The sequence below is a fragment of the Hirundo rustica genome, chromosome 13 (assembly GCF_015227805.2).
Source record: "Hirundo rustica isolate bHirRus1 chromosome 13, bHirRus1.pri.v3, whole genome shotgun sequence".
Lineage (NCBI taxonomy): Eukaryota > Metazoa > Chordata > Aves > Passeriformes > Hirundinidae > Hirundo > Hirundo rustica.
This window is the reverse complement of record NC_053462.1, coordinates 16,714,185-16,729,191: the sequence shown is the minus strand read 5'-3', so window position 1 is coordinate 16,729,191 and position 15,007 is coordinate 16,714,185. Positions and strand designations below refer to the sequence as shown.

At 41.1% G+C, this 15,007-nt stretch overlaps 1 protein-coding gene across 5 annotated transcripts in view; it reads left to right on the top strand.

Moving 5' to 3' along the window:
- IGF1R (insulin like growth factor 1 receptor) overlaps positions 1 to 15,007 on the top strand; it is a 171,076-nt gene that overhangs the window by 17,514 nt on the left and 138,555 nt on the right. For 2 of the 5 annotated variants that reach the window (XM_040077494.2, XM_040077495.2), the window contains exon 2: positions 12,439 to 12,984. In XM_040077494.2, the coding sequence (XP_039933428.1) occupies positions 12,439 to 12,984 (546 nt within the window). Of the gene's footprint in view, positions 1 to 4,060; positions 4,377 to 12,438; positions 12,985 to 15,007 lie in introns of those variants that run through there. The other 3 variants (XM_040077498.2, XM_040077496.2, XM_040077497.2) reach the window with 3 other exon arrangements.

The window sequence follows — 15,007 nt, the reverse complement described above, 5'->3', positions numbered from 1 at the left end:
CTTCTACCTCCCAGATTGGCAGCTGGTTTTGCTGTTGATGATGGTGGGGAAGGATGTGGGGTGCTATAATTAGTTGTGGGATTTCAGAGCTTGGAGAAACCTTCCTTGTGTCTGAATGAAAGAGTCTCACCAAAACATTTTTGAATGTAGTCTGGGTCCAGGGTGAGGTTTGCTTTGATGCAATCATGTAGCTGAATTCTAAGTCTCGTGAGCAGCTTCTGCATGTTTGTCGGTTTCCTTCTCATCAGGAGATGTTCAGAATTATTATCAGGGTGGTCCCTCTGTTTGGAGAGATGGCAGCTATTGAGATCAGCCAATATTTTTTTTGTCTATCTTACAGAATGTAAAGTGCCTGTATTTTTATCATGATAAAAGGGTTTCTGAATGCAATGAATGAACTAAAGGATATAACTTAGGTTTATATATTTAGGACTGTATTACAGGCTTCATGTGGTTTCTCTTGCTTCCTTTTGTCTAGTTCCTCCTTTTATTTGTTGTGGTGGATAAAGTTCACTGTTCAATTTTTAATCTGAGTTCTCTAAGGAAAGATTTCTTAACATAGGTTAATTATAAATATATTTCCTGTAATAATTCAAATATTAAGTAAGATACATTTGTTAATAATTTGCTGAAGGAACACACCTGCTCATGGGCTGAGGTTCCAGGTGTTCTAGTGTTGAACCACCTTTTGACAGCAGTTGTCCATGGAACTCCACAGTCCAGGGAGGATATTTTTATTTTACTTCCATCAACCAGGTCATGGCAGTTAAGTTCTATCACAGTTAAGAAAATTTGAGTCTAAAAACTTTTCGTGTATTGTGTCCCCCCTGCCTAAGATGAAAATTGATTGTTGAGAGGATGAGATCTTTAAAGATAGAAATCTTTCAAAAAATCATGCATTTCAGGAATCAGTTCAGGTTAAACCTAGAAAAGCACGTTTAGATCCACTTTTTCCTGGTGAATGCAACAAGCTAATATTAAAGGTGACTTTGAAACTGTGTGCCTGAATTAAAATCTTGTTTTGTGTACGTCCCTCTGTAGATATCCACTAAAAACAAAGCAAAACTTTCACTCGGTTGTTTTTCTCTCCTTGATGTTAACCGTCTTTTCTGACTCAAATTTCTTCTAATTTCTTATGTTATCTTCTTCATGACCCGAACAAATAGTGATACAGTGCCAAGGAGCTGGCTATAGTCAGGTTAAGTGTTTGTTTTTAATTTATGCCTTTAGGTAGGAGCGGGTGTGTGTATGAGGTAAGGGGTAAAAACAGTGATGAGGACTAAGCTCTCTGTCTTGTTCTTGCCTTGATTTACCTTCTGGAATAAATCTCTGCTGCTGCAGATCCCAGTGAGGGGAGGTTCCTGAAGTTAGGAGTGTCTAGAGCAACATCCAGGTTTGATATTGCTGCTTGGTTTGTCCTAGTCCCATCTCCTGTAACTTCCTGCGTCCTCTTCCCCCCAAAGTCTTGCAACGCCCTTCTTGCAACACTCTTCGCCCCAGTTTTGGCTGAGAAGGGGGGTGGAGTAGGTGATCCCTGATGAGGAGCTGCTGAATGAAAGGTGCCATGGATTTGTCTCACCCTCTTGGACCCACTGCTTTCTCACGGGGGAGTCTTGTTAGAAAAGCATCAGAATAACTTTTTACACCCCAGGCTCTCCAGAAACACCTACCAGAGGGGGAATAGTAATTCTCCTGCTTGCTCTGCCATTCCAGTGCTCTTCTGATAAAAGTGGATATGGTGAAAGGAATTGCAGTTGCCAAGCAATAGAACTCCGCAGAGCCTGGCTGAGTTACCAAGCTGAGATACCCGAGCTGTTCTGCTCACCAGAATTACAGCATCGTGCATCACCCACAGTGCTTCTAGGCAGTGTCTAAAAGCTGTGTCTGAGGTTGGAAATCCAATGTCTTGGGCACTATGTAAATGTAAAATAGACAGTATGGGCTGAAATGTCACCTTGAATGTAAGTGTGGAAGGAGGCTGGAAGTAAACCAGAGATGGCTCTTCTCTTTATAACAAGTTATATATATATTTAGGTTAATTTATTTTTTATTTTTACTGTTTTGCAGTAAGGTTCAATCAATTGCTGAGGAGAACATCTGCATAGATAGGTTGAAAATCCTATACTCAAACTTTCCTTGTATTTTCAGAGAAATGAAACTCCTGGAGTTCCAGTGGTTGACTGTGCCTAAAGAGCTCTACTTTCCCATGCTTAACCCTGTTTATCTGGTAGCTTCTCACCTGTGTGCATTAAGGATGTTTTGTTTGAGGAGAGACTCACCTTGAGTGGTATCACAGAGGTGTTTGGTTCTCTTTTTCCATGGTTATTGTGCTATGATGCCTCTGAGACAATTAATACCGTGTGAACGCTCCCCTTGTGGTACAAAAGACTTCCTTTGGTTGGGCTGTGTTTGTGATACTAAAAGTGAGTCAGGAGCATCCAATTCATCAGAAAAGTGAGTTCACGTGAGAACTTCTCCTGGTACAGCTACTTTGGTTTACATTTGCCTTAAATTGTGTTGTGGTGCAAGTGTTTTTGGTTGATAAGGCCTGAATACGTTACCTTGTCTCTGGCGCCAGCCCACGTGTTTCACCTTGTGTTTGGAGAGGAAGGTGCTTTTTTCAATCTAGTTAGCTCATGGCTGGAAAGCCCCACAGCACCTGCATATGTGTAATTTAATACCTTTAAAGCCCGTTTTGGGGATTGCAAGTTGGTCATATTTTAACTGCCTTGAGAGAGCAGGTTACAGCATGACCTATGTGATTTTTAAGCTGTGTAGCTGCCATGTGAAGGGAGGGGTGGGAGAGCTCCCTGTTCTGTTAAATGAAGTTTGATAACATAAATTTTTTCTTCTGTTCAGTTAGATCCTTATTTATTTTTTGGCACCGTGTTAAATTTCTCTTTGGGTGGAAATGTGGGACTAATGGAAGTCTTAGTTCAGTCTGTTAAAACAGAAACATCGCTGTGGAAGGCCAGAGAATGTGGGATTTCTGTGTTTGATTGCTTAAGAGCTGGTTAGCACAGCATAGTAGGGCCCAGTGTTGCATATTGTTAAGAGTAATTGCATCAGACTTGTAATTTTTCTGTGGATCTATGACTCACTATTAAATCCTTTGCTGACCATTATGGATGCAATTGTATGTTATGATACTGTTTTGTCAGTTGGCTTCTAATGAAGCCTGAATGATCTGGCCTGATTAGCCAGCCATTTTTGGAGAATAATACTAAAAAAATTCCTCAAAAGCTTTTAAAGAGTGACAGCTTTCCTAGATTACTGCAGGGTGGCAGGCAGCTAAGAGCATGGTAAAGTCTTCCGAAATGTGAGTTGCTGAGCCCAGCCACATGATGAATTTCCATTCTGGAAGAATTTGGCTGCTTATCCCAGCTACCTAAGTGTATATCCCATAGGTGTCTGTCAGCCAATTGCTGAGTCACTTGGATGTGCAGACAACTGTTTTAAAAACAAATAAATAAAATCATGTGTGCAACTTTTTTTTTTTTTTTTTTTTTTTTAAAAAAAGGTGGAAAGAACAGTCCCCAGGAGAGACAATTTTTACTAAGCTCTATTGTCATCACAGATTGTGAAACATAAATTCAGTGTTATAGACAGCTTGTAATTTCAGTCTGCCATTTTTGCTTTAGCAGGCATTAGGCTGAAGCTGCTGGCATTGGGTTTAAACATTATTAGCACCATTAAAAAAATGTTTTACTCTCTTAGTTATTGATCATAATGTGCCACCTACTCACTTGTATGTTACATATTTTGTGTAGAATGGCGCGTGCTCATTTTGTGGCGCTGGGAAGTTACAGTGTGGGATAAGAAAAGTGCAGAGGTTTGAAGTCTGTCTCCTGTGAGGAGGGGGCTCACCTTTAGTGATTTAGGCATTACCTGCTTGCTTCTGCAGGTTTTTTTAGTTGTTTGGCAATTTTCTCACAAACGAGGCTGTGACTCTGCAGCGTTGCAGGGAATTACCTCGGAGTTGCATTCAGCTGGTGCTTCTAAACAGCTTTCCCTTGCCTATAAATGCACGGGAGCAGCTTGCTGCAGGTTAGAGTATTCAGCTCTGGCCGTGGTCGGGGTCAAACAATGGCTTTCAGTGTTTTACACCTACGGGGTGTTAATGGCTGAGGAATTTGCTGGTGAGGTTCGTCTTCGACTTAGCTCTTTCCTACTTCTTTGGCAGAGAATCTTAGAGGCATTGTCCATAACCTGGGCACTACAGATGAGGGTGAAAAGTTTGGTGCTTTTCCTGGCTTTGAGAGCTGGGAGTTCTGGGCTGGTTGTTATCCTCCTTCCATTCCTGCCCTGTGCACCCACGAGGATGAGCAGGAATCTGTGCCAGCCGAGCCACTGACGTGCTATTTCAGCAGCAGGAGGTAATGGATGTGGCTTCACAGGAACCCCTGAGGGATGTGGTGTATCAGAGCAGTCTTGATCAGAGAGGATTAATTTGGGGATGACTTGTCATGAGGATGCTTTCACGTGAGCTGGGCTAATTCTAGACCTCCTTGCTCTGGTGAGCTGTGTAGAGAAGGCATCAATCAGTGTTATTAAAAGGATTCAGTTCGTTTTGTTGGCTCCATTTTTGCTAAGCTGCTGTTCCTGTTGATACTCAAAGTAAAATGTTGGCAGAGAGAAAAAAGTGAGATGAGGGACAAAAATGTGATTTATTCCGAAATTTTATTTGTGTAAATTTAAGGGGAAGTTGGAGGACGTTCATGGAAAGCAGCAATGCCAGAGATATCTTTAGCCAATAATAGCTGAAAATTGCAAGAGCAAAAAGGCAGAGACAGTTTTAGTTTGTGATGTGGGTTGTAGCCCTTTTGTGTGTTATTTTTGCGAATGTTTTGTTCTGGTCAGTGTGGTAACACAGTGGCCCTTGGATTTGGAATATATAGTTAGGAGAGTGGCAGAAGAGAAGATTAAAGTAGGATGTGTGTATTTTTCTAAGGGCTGTGGGGGACAAGAAGAATGTGTGTGGAGAAGGGGAATCTAGTTGCCTTTTCAAGTATTTGCACCAAATTTGATTGGCCTCTTGTGACACCACTTTTTCCTTCCAAATCTGGGTGAAAATAATTCTGTAAAACGTTAATAGGAGTGATGAGTAGCATGAGGTAAATTAATGATAATATACTATGTTTCTCAGAAATTACAAGCTGCATTGCATTATAATCTCCAGTCCCGTGAGTGTTTTGAAGATCGTAGTGGTCTGGCTTTGTCCTCCAAAGCTTAACTTGTAATTAAATGGAAAAAAAAACCAAAAAACCCCAAGCCCTCCTTCCTGGCCTTAGATACGTTATGAAGAATGTTCTCAGGACTTATATTCAGATGGAAACAGTGGGGTTTTGTTTGGGTTTGAGTATTCCCTTTCAAGTTTTGAAAGCCAAAGATGGCAGCGTTGTGCTAGTGCTGGAAATACAGAAGTCAAAATTCAATTATGGTCTTGCTTAGCAAAATCCAAAATGATTGACGTTTTCTGGGTTGTGGGGTGCCTTTTATCTATCCCCTCCCCACCCTGAGATATGTAGCTTCATAAAATCTTGGTAAATGTGAAGAGGTTTATGTAGCATATTCAGTGAAGAGAAATAGTTCAGTGGGTAGGGAAGCAGCTTGAATCGTGATGTAGATTTAGTTCTCTCCTTGTTACTGGTTCTGACATCCCAAGAGGTAACACAGAAGCTGGCTTCCCTGGGAAGAGATCTAGTGATTGATGTGACACATACGGGATAGGTGAGCTTAGAGAGTACAGGAATTTTGTGGGAGGTTGTGTAAGTACATTAAAGACACTAAAATATATATCTCATTCATAGTGTCACTATGGAGGCAAAACCAAGAGCTCAGTGGGTGGTGGAATCCTGTGTTAATGTAAAGTGTCATAAGCAATCTCTCCAACCACTGATTTCTGTGAACTCCACATTTAATTTCTTCTTTGCAGAGTATGCAATTAAAGAATCCTGAGACTTCAGTAGTAATTTTTTTTCCTTACGTCTGCAAATGGTGCAACTGTACTGCAACTTTTCATGGGCTTGAAGGGAAATTGTGGTTGCTAAGCTGTTCCTTCTCAGACTTTCTAGCTTTGCCTTCCATGTCGTTGAAACGACAGGAACAAAGAGGGCTTAGGTCCAGGCCGTGGGCTGCAGTGGCTCTCTGTACAGTGATGAATGAATAACACAAAAAGTTTTTTTAGGGCTATAGGATAGTCCTGATGGCTTCCTTAAAACATGCATAATTCTTAGGAGTCAGAATGAAGAGGAATATTAAAGTCAAGTTATACTTTCCCCTGTTTATAGTCTGTATGGGCATCACATTTTCAGACTGTTCTTTCTATGTTTTCACTGATGTGTCCCTCTGCTTCTCTTCTGAGCAATCACTCCTGTAAGATAGAGGCTCCTTATAAACCTGATGATGAGCTTTATCCTCAAGTCAATTCCTTTTTCTTGACGTGATTCAACCTTTTGGTGTCTTCAAGGAATTTTTTTAGAGCCCTAACTTTTTTTCCAATGTGCCAGACAGCCCCTCCATTGGGTTGATCCAGTAGATAGTAAACATGTGAATATTCAGCCTGTGATAACGTTATACAGCTCTAAATCCACTCAGTGCAATAAACACGTTTTGTTGTTGTGAGAGAGGGATGGGAACTCTTGAGATGCTTGCCTGGAAAGGGATGCTGCATGCTGGGAATCTGGGATGAGGGCAGCTGGACTGCAGCCACATTCAGTAGCTGTTTTGGACTCTTTTTTTTACAAGGACCTGCCATAGATTAAAACTAAAAAACACATGATGAAAAGGAAGTGGCTCTGTTGGGAATAAATAACAACACTGTTCAGAAGATGTGCTGATCTCCCAGAAAGACCCACAGCTCTGAGCTGACATTACTGAGGGGTGATGTGGTCAGGCCTCTTTCATTAGAGCCGTTTGGGAGAGAGCAATGTTCTGCACTCAGTAACATCAGCTCTCTGCTGACCAGAGAGCAGCAGTAGCTGTCTGGGAAAGCTGACCTCTCCTTGGAGTGGAGTGTGCTCAAAAAAGCCATTATTGGCAAAGTGAGCTGTGGTGGTGTGAGCAAGCTACTCTAAAAGTAGAACCAGCCACAATTGTCTTCTTGTATTAAGCCTTGTAGTTCTTTCTTTGTGTGGGAATTCATCCAGCACTGATGGTAACACACTGAGCTTGTTACCAACTGTGCCGAATTTCGGGGTAGAGGAGAAGTTGAGCAACCTCATGCCCTTCCTTAAAAAATAACCCTTTGGAACCTTGTGGATCACAGACTTGGCCCCCAGGATGGGGGGTTACAACCCCTGGACAGGAAAACAATATGAAATTAAAACAATTTCTGTACCTTCAGTGCTTTTTTTTCCCCACAACCACTGTAAAGGGATGTTCTTTGTAAAACTGAAACACTGAAGGTATCCTCATTTAAGATTAACTTTGCATCTCTACTGTTATGTAAGGGAAACAGTTCTCACAGAAGCGAAGTCAGAAGGGGGAAAACAAAGGGAAATCAAAAATCAGGAAAAAGATGAGTGTGAATTGTTATTGAGGTTGCTGGTGAGATGCTCATGGCAGGCTGTCTATCCTTATTCTCGTTTCAGAGATGCAAAGGACTGCTCAGGCTGAACAAGTCTCTGTTGCTAGGGGAAGCCTGACCCAGCTGGAGTAGACTTGTGTTGAAAAGGCTTTAGGATTGTGAAAGGGATGTGCTGGATTGACTTGGTGATTCAGAGCTGCCTTGGTGCTGCTTTGTCTGAAAACTTTTGGTGTTGAGAGAGCCAGACGGTGGTGGTTGCTCCATCTTTAACTTCTGGCTAGTTGAGAGGATATTGAGACTGTGCAGTGTTGTACAGCCTTCTAATGTCATCCAAAAAAGTAAAGGGTCAAAGGCAAGGCTTAAAATGTCGAGGAGTGTGGTTTTTTTTTCAAGAAAGACATACGTAGTTGTGTTTCTTTAGAACTTCTAAATGGAGCAGGCTGGAGGAATACAAAAGTTGTAACTACACCATGATGAAATTGCTTCTTGTAGGAAGTGAATCCTTTTCTTATTAAAACCAGTGGATGTGGGAACTGTCAATGCTGCCCATGAACACCTTGGTACTGATAGTGAATTAACTGTGATGAATTTATGGTCAGCTGGGATGTGGTGTAGCAAGCAGAAGTTGTAGTGTAGGGTGAATGTTAAACAGAGTCTTCTGCTGCTTTGTCTGTGCTGGTGTGAGATTTTGCAGAAAGAAGGGAAGGGTTCCTTCCAAACACTGAAAGGCAACAGCCAGATCATTTCAGGAGCCACCAGTGACCTGAAGTAACTGGTGGGTATAGGAAAAGAATGAAGAGCTGCTGTGTGAAGTAAATGACTGTTTGTAAATAGATGGTGAGGAGATAGCAGGTGTTTCTCAAGGTGACAAGGCAATTCTGCCTGTCAAAATGGTTTTAATGATCCCAGTAAGCTTTGGCAAATCGTAGTTAAAGTGGAGAGGAATCTGCTGGATCACTGCACTCTGTGACACAGCTTGTTTGGAGCCTGCCCAGCCTGTCCTCAGCAGTGGTGCTGTGTGTGTGTGTTCACAGCCCCAGCTCTGCTCCCAGCCAGGGCACCACTTACACGGAGACTTGCCAGGAGGCTCTGCCAGATCAAGGAGCATTAATTACTCTCGTCGTATGAACCTGTTATGTGCAATCACTTTTCCTGGTAGTTCATTGACCCCATCTCAGTTACATGAGCAGGCTTGGATCTGTCCTCTGACTAGGAATGGGCTGCAGGTCGTCTGGGTGACTGGGGTGTGGAGTGGGTATTTCTATTGCCTTTGGAAGTTCATATGCTCTGCAGTTTGCCTCTGGGATGCTCTCAGAAGAAAAGGGCAAAGTGGGCTTCTTGTTGGATACCAGGTAGAGCTCAGCACTTCTGAACTAAAGAGCTGTTTCCAGGGAGGCTTTTGTGTTTATCTAGGTAAAGAGTGCATTGCTTCTCTTCAGTATTTTACCGTATTGGGGAGTTACCTTTTAAACAAATAAATACATTTGTCTTTAAAGAACAAATTTCTGACTCTGAATTAGGTACTTGGTTTAGGCCAAATCTGATAAATGATAGGCAGTTTAAGGAAAGGCTTGAAAATCTCTAGGCAATTGAATGAAAACAGCATGAATCTGACTATTGGTAATTATCCTGGGTGTTTATAATCTACCCAGAACTAGTGGGGCAGGGTAATAAACATCTGTTGCATTTTTATGTTCCGTTAGTGAGCAAAATAAATACATAATAGTTAATTTCCAGCTCTGAATTGAATGTGAAACAAAGGCAAGTTATCCTAGTCATATTAAAAAAGATGTCTAAACTGGACTATCCAAAACTGTTAAACGGAGTATAAATGCTCTAAAGAGCATTTTCTGTGCACTTCATTGTGTCTGACAGACCAGTTTATATTGTAAGTCCATATACGCTTTCTCTCAGATGGCATCCAAAGAAAACACAGCACAGCCAGATGGAAATTGGAGTTGACTTTGAGCTCTGATTAATTTGTTTTTCATATAATCCTTTTCAGGGCAGCGAGAAAAACGTGAGAAAAAGATGATGTATTGTGGTATAATTAACTCTGGTGAACAATGTGAACTTAAAAGACATTTCTTTTAAAAAGTATCTGCTTTAATGGGAACTGATTTTTCCAAGTGTTAGGATGGCCCACAATGCTTGTCCTATTTCCCATTTATGTCTCTGCAGTTCTCATTATATGTGTAAAGTTCTTCAAAACATAACTGACTAGATGAACTAATAAGTTTTAAATCAAAAATGTCAACAGCCACTCATCTGTGATCAATTTCTAATGTGGGACCCCACTGGACTTCATCCTTTTCCATACTAAGGGGATGATGTTTCATAACTGAGGCGAGTGAGTGCATACTTTCGCCATAAAGCTCTAGAAATTTCATTGATTTATAAAAGCATTAAATATCGAAAATTAAGTAACTTTTGAGCTGAAACAAACATAAAGCTAAAAGCAATATGGCTTTGAAAGCCCAGCCTCAAACAGAGACATGAACAGATATATAATGCTTTAGTTAACGGTTGCTGCCATTTCTCTTACAAATTGTTCTTTAGGGTATTGTAACTCAGCTGTTTTTAAACCCATCACTCTGGAACCTTGCCTGCAAAATGTCAGCGCAAGTGCAAATTTTATTTCTTTAACAAAATAAAGGGCTTGGAGCAGTTAGGCTTTCTAAACTTTTATGGCAGGAAAATAAATTCCGCTACTTTTGCTTTGCCATAGCAGGAGCCATACTGTTCACCTTGGCCTGCCAGCAGGCAGGGATGGAAACCAAAAGGGTTTAATGAGGACACCCTGTGTGTTTTAACTTGCCTGTTCAAAACAGGAGAAGCCCACTGTCAGAGTGTAAATACCCTTTGGGCAGAGGGCACGGTCCCTGGGGTGGATGGGGAGTTCGTGGCTTTAGAAGATGATTTCTGAAGTTGAAAGCAAGATGTGCGTACGAGCTCATTAAAGGAATTTAATAAGACTTGAGGTTGTTTTTCCTAGAGGTTTGGGGGACAACCCCTCTGTTCTCGTGCACTAACCAGTGCATCTCTTACCAGATCTACTATCTTGGAGTTCTTTAATATTCTTCCTCTTCCATCTGGCTTCTAAAGCTAAGTAGTGCCAGCCCGTTCACCATTTTTAATGTTTTCCTGAAGTTCAAGCCTTGACACATATTCCAGTGGTAGAGTTCAGTTTGAAATCAGTGTGTACAAAAATGGGGATTTCCTGTCTCAGTGCTCATGAGGAGCAAGTGTTCCTGGTGGTACATTAGTCTTGGTGTTTATTATTTTTTTTTTTTTGAAGGTCCAGGGAATGAACTTTCTTGCACATAGCTGCTTCAGTGCAGCAAGTCACATTTAGTAGCTTTTGCTTTCAGCTTGAATCTTTACAGAAGGACGATTAGGTAATAGTTTGTGTAGAAACATCTGTTTCCTAACAAAAATCTTCCCTTTTTTAAAATTTTTTTATGCTGTCCCTCTAACCAGAAAGTCTTTTAGTGTTTTAAAGACTTAGAAGTCTTTAAGTCCTTGTTGGGTATTAGAGTTGCTGTGGTTTTAGCATGCTCATGCTCTGGATCCTTTGTTAGCTTAAGTTATTAGCCTTAGATAAGTGTTGTGGGATGGAAGGACTGCTTTCTATTGTCAGTGCAATTTCTGAATCTCTGGACAATTTGTCTGGGTTAGAATTTAAGTTTTTTGGCTCCAGTGCTTGTTTAAACCTTTCCCTTGTCTGAGGAAAAGATGTTCTTAAAATAATTAAGCCTAGCATGGATTAAAAGAGAACCTTTCCACAAAATTGAATTGCTTGGGGTTTATTTGAGTTTTGGGTTGCCTAAATAAATAGGCATTTTGCTTTGTTTGCTTACAAGCAACTTCGTATCTCTACTGGGGAATCTTTTTTCCATGTTTTCCAAAGAAGCTCTGTGGATTCTGAAGAACAACAGCTCTCTACACTCTGTAGTTCTTTGTTTTACATCCAAGTGGATTGTATGTGTCTAAATATTACATTATTAACACACATGTCTTCCAGCCCCTTTAACATTGTTATTGTGATATGTCTTTAATATGGGAAGACTTATACATAGATTTATTAGGGAATAATCCTTTTGGTCATTGTTTTCTTGAGAGTTCATAGAGTTCAATCTGCTGTTTTCAAGGAAAGATTCTTCGCTGTGATGCTGCATGTTCTTGTAAATAAATTTATCCTGTGTTTCTTAGAACTCGAGAGACTTTTTTATATCTTGGTGCCAAAATTAGTGAAGCTTGGTTTACTGGAACTTGCAAACAGGAATTCAGTGCTGTAAGTCCAAGCACTTTGTTTTCTTCCCAGTCACAGAGCAGGAAGTGCTGACCAGCTTTCTGTGGATTTAGTGTTGTTGCTGACCTACTGCAAGACTAGTATTCCAAGAATTAGGGCTTGTTTGGCGTGTGACCCTGGAAAGAAAGAGTGATTTGAGGCCTAAGTTGTAATTTTCTGGGAAATGCCTTCTTTGTGTGCATGTGTCTCAAGCAGGGTGGGGAGTGAATTAGTAACGTAATGACCAGTGGATCACTTTCTTTTACCTGACTGGTTTGAAGTGATGTGGCTCAAGCCCTGCTCTGGGTACATGTTCATGATCTAATTTGAAGCAGGGTGTGCAAATGCATTTGGTTTATCTTTGTGTTTCTCTGTGTGCTGCAGAATACAGGGAGAGCTGTCATCCCCGTGCTGCTCCTGGTAGTCCTTAACGTGATAGGTTAAATGAAATGAAGATTCCACGTAGGTGTAAATCAAGCACTCATTTTCTATTTTAACACTGCAACCTAATTAAAAGTTAAACATTTTACGGCCATCAGAATATCCTTCTTGCGTTCCAGTCTCAAAAGGCTTAGGAATGCCTTATTTGCTAACTTTTCTTGCTCCTTTTTCGTTTCAGTTTGCGGGCCAAATGTGGACATTCGCAATGATATCCATGAGCTGAAGCGCCTGGAGAACTGCACAGTGATCGAGGGCTTCCTGCAGATCCTGCTCATCTCCAAGGCAGAGGATTACCGCAACTTCCGCTTCCCAAAGCTCACTGTCATCACTGACTATTTGCTGCTGTTCCGTGTGGCAGGCTTGGAAAGCCTCAGTGATCTCTTCCCCAACCTCACAGTCATTCGTGGCAGGAACCTCTTCTACAACTATGCCTTGGTTATCTTTGAAATGACAAATCTGAAAGAGATTGGGCTTCACAACTTGAGGAACATCACCCGCGGGGCCATCCGGATCGAGAAGAACTCTGACCTGTGTTACCTCTCCACGGTGGACTGGTCTCTCATCCTAGATGCAGTGTCCAACAACTACATTGTTGGGAATAAGCCTCCAAAGGAATGTGGGGACTTGTGTCCAGGAACAATGGAAGAGAAGCCGTTGTGTGAGAAGACATCTATTAACAATGAGTACAACTACCGCTGCTGGACCACCAACCACTGCCAGAAAAGTAAGATTTGAGTAGATACACCCTGTTTTTGTTACCTCTTTTGGAAGTAAACATTTAGCTTTGTGGTTTTATTTTAAGCTCTTCAGCAGCTGAAACTTTTATTCTAGTTGTGTATAGTTTACGTGAGTTACCCAGTTGCCACACAAATACATTCTTCCCCAATCAGTAAAGGTTTGTTTCACTTAAATTAAAAAAAAAGGAAACAACAAATCAGCAACTGTAAAACAAACTCCCTAGGTTACTTCCTCATGGAAAAGGTGGAAAGTGTTAAGTATGGAACCAATGCCATTGTAGCAAAGCTGGAGGAGCTTTACCTCCCTTGAGGACTTTGGCAGGAGGTGGCCATCGAGTGCCATCTCCTCCTGCTGAAGTGACATTCCATGTGTGCCAGAGCTGTTGCTATACTGAAGCTGTTAACTGGACTTTGTTTTTTGCTTCTCTTGGCATGCACCTCCAGACATTCCTGTAATGGTAAATCCTGTACGTAAGGACTTGTTTACTGACATTAATTTTCACAGTACAGTCTGTAGAGTCACAGAGTCCATGAATATCCTGACTCCCAGTGAAGTTACTGTTGCCTGTTCTGTTCTTATCTGGCAGGTTTATGTCTTTCTGATAGCAATATTAGCAAAAACAAAACCTGATCTCCTCTCTCTTTTTAAAAATAGAGTAAATAAACACATAGTTTACTCAGGTAACATGATTACATGGCAGGCTTTTTGAGTTCATCCCGTAACTTTACGAAAGCTGAGCCCTGCAGTATCAGTAGGGCTTAATTACAAACAGTCGTCACTGGGAGGAACAGTTCCTAAATTCCACAGGCAGTCTTGACCAAAGCTGCCATAATGATAGGAAACACTGCAGGGTGAGAGAAATCAGGACTATATTCAGGTTACTTTCATCTGGGGATGTTGTGTTTCTCTGAAGTGGCTTGTCAGTTGCTTGTGGAGTCCTCCTGTTCAATTAGAACTGCAATTAAAGAAGATCGTGGGGCAGTTTCAGTCAACACATGCCAAAAATACCTCTGCAAAAAGGCATTTGGAGTATGTGCTTTTATCAATACTTACAGGAAATAAAGTTCGTTTTTTAAACAAAGCTGAGAAACCCCCTCAGCCTGTTCGTGGGAGACTTTGTGCTTTGCCCAGGGGCAAGGGGGGTGTTGCTATGAGTCCTGCAGGCCAAATTTATGTCTTCATTAACAGAGTGTAACTCTCTTGTCTACAGAGGGTGACCAAGGTGACTCCTGTGCAACCTCATTGCCCTCAGTGGTTTGAATGGATGTAACAAGAGTGTATTTAATGAGATATAACGACCTACTTGCTTTCTGTTGTGTGCTCTGCCTGTTTGGAGTAGACAAAAGTAACGTGCAAAAAAAAAAACTTTTTTGGCATCTGAGGGACTGTTGAAATGATTTGGATCCCAAATACACATGAGAAGAAGTTTGTTTAAATAAAATGAGGTCATAGTTAGACTGTGATAGCAGAACTTTGAAGGCAAGGGTGTAGGTAATGGTTTTTTTTTTTTCCATATATGCTTTCATCTCCTTTCATGGGAGATTGTGAAGAAGAAAGCAAGTATTGGAAAAGGGCCTTGAAAGGCTTGTTAAGAGCGTTACAGAGTGTAAAAACAATTTGGTTTAGAGTATCTTAGGATATACAGCATACAAAGAAATTATCAAATTCTAATCAATAAAAAGAGTGAGAAATTTGGACCTATTCTGATCTGTTTGTTATGATAAACCACAGACTTTGAGGAAGATGACTTAAAATTTGCAGGCCATTCATCTAAAAAGAAAAAAACCCCGCAGTACTCCCTCTCTGAAGAAAAACAAGGGAGGTATAAAAGTGCAGTTGTTCCAAAGGAAGCTTTTTGTCTCCCCTGCTAGATTGCTCAGGCACTTTGGCAATGAACTCCTGATCAGGAGAGGACTCTTGCAGTACAAAATCACACAAGACATGAAAAAGAATAGAAGGAGGGAATTTTCAGTTTCTGAGTGTTTCAATCGACGTTTTCCTACTGGTGG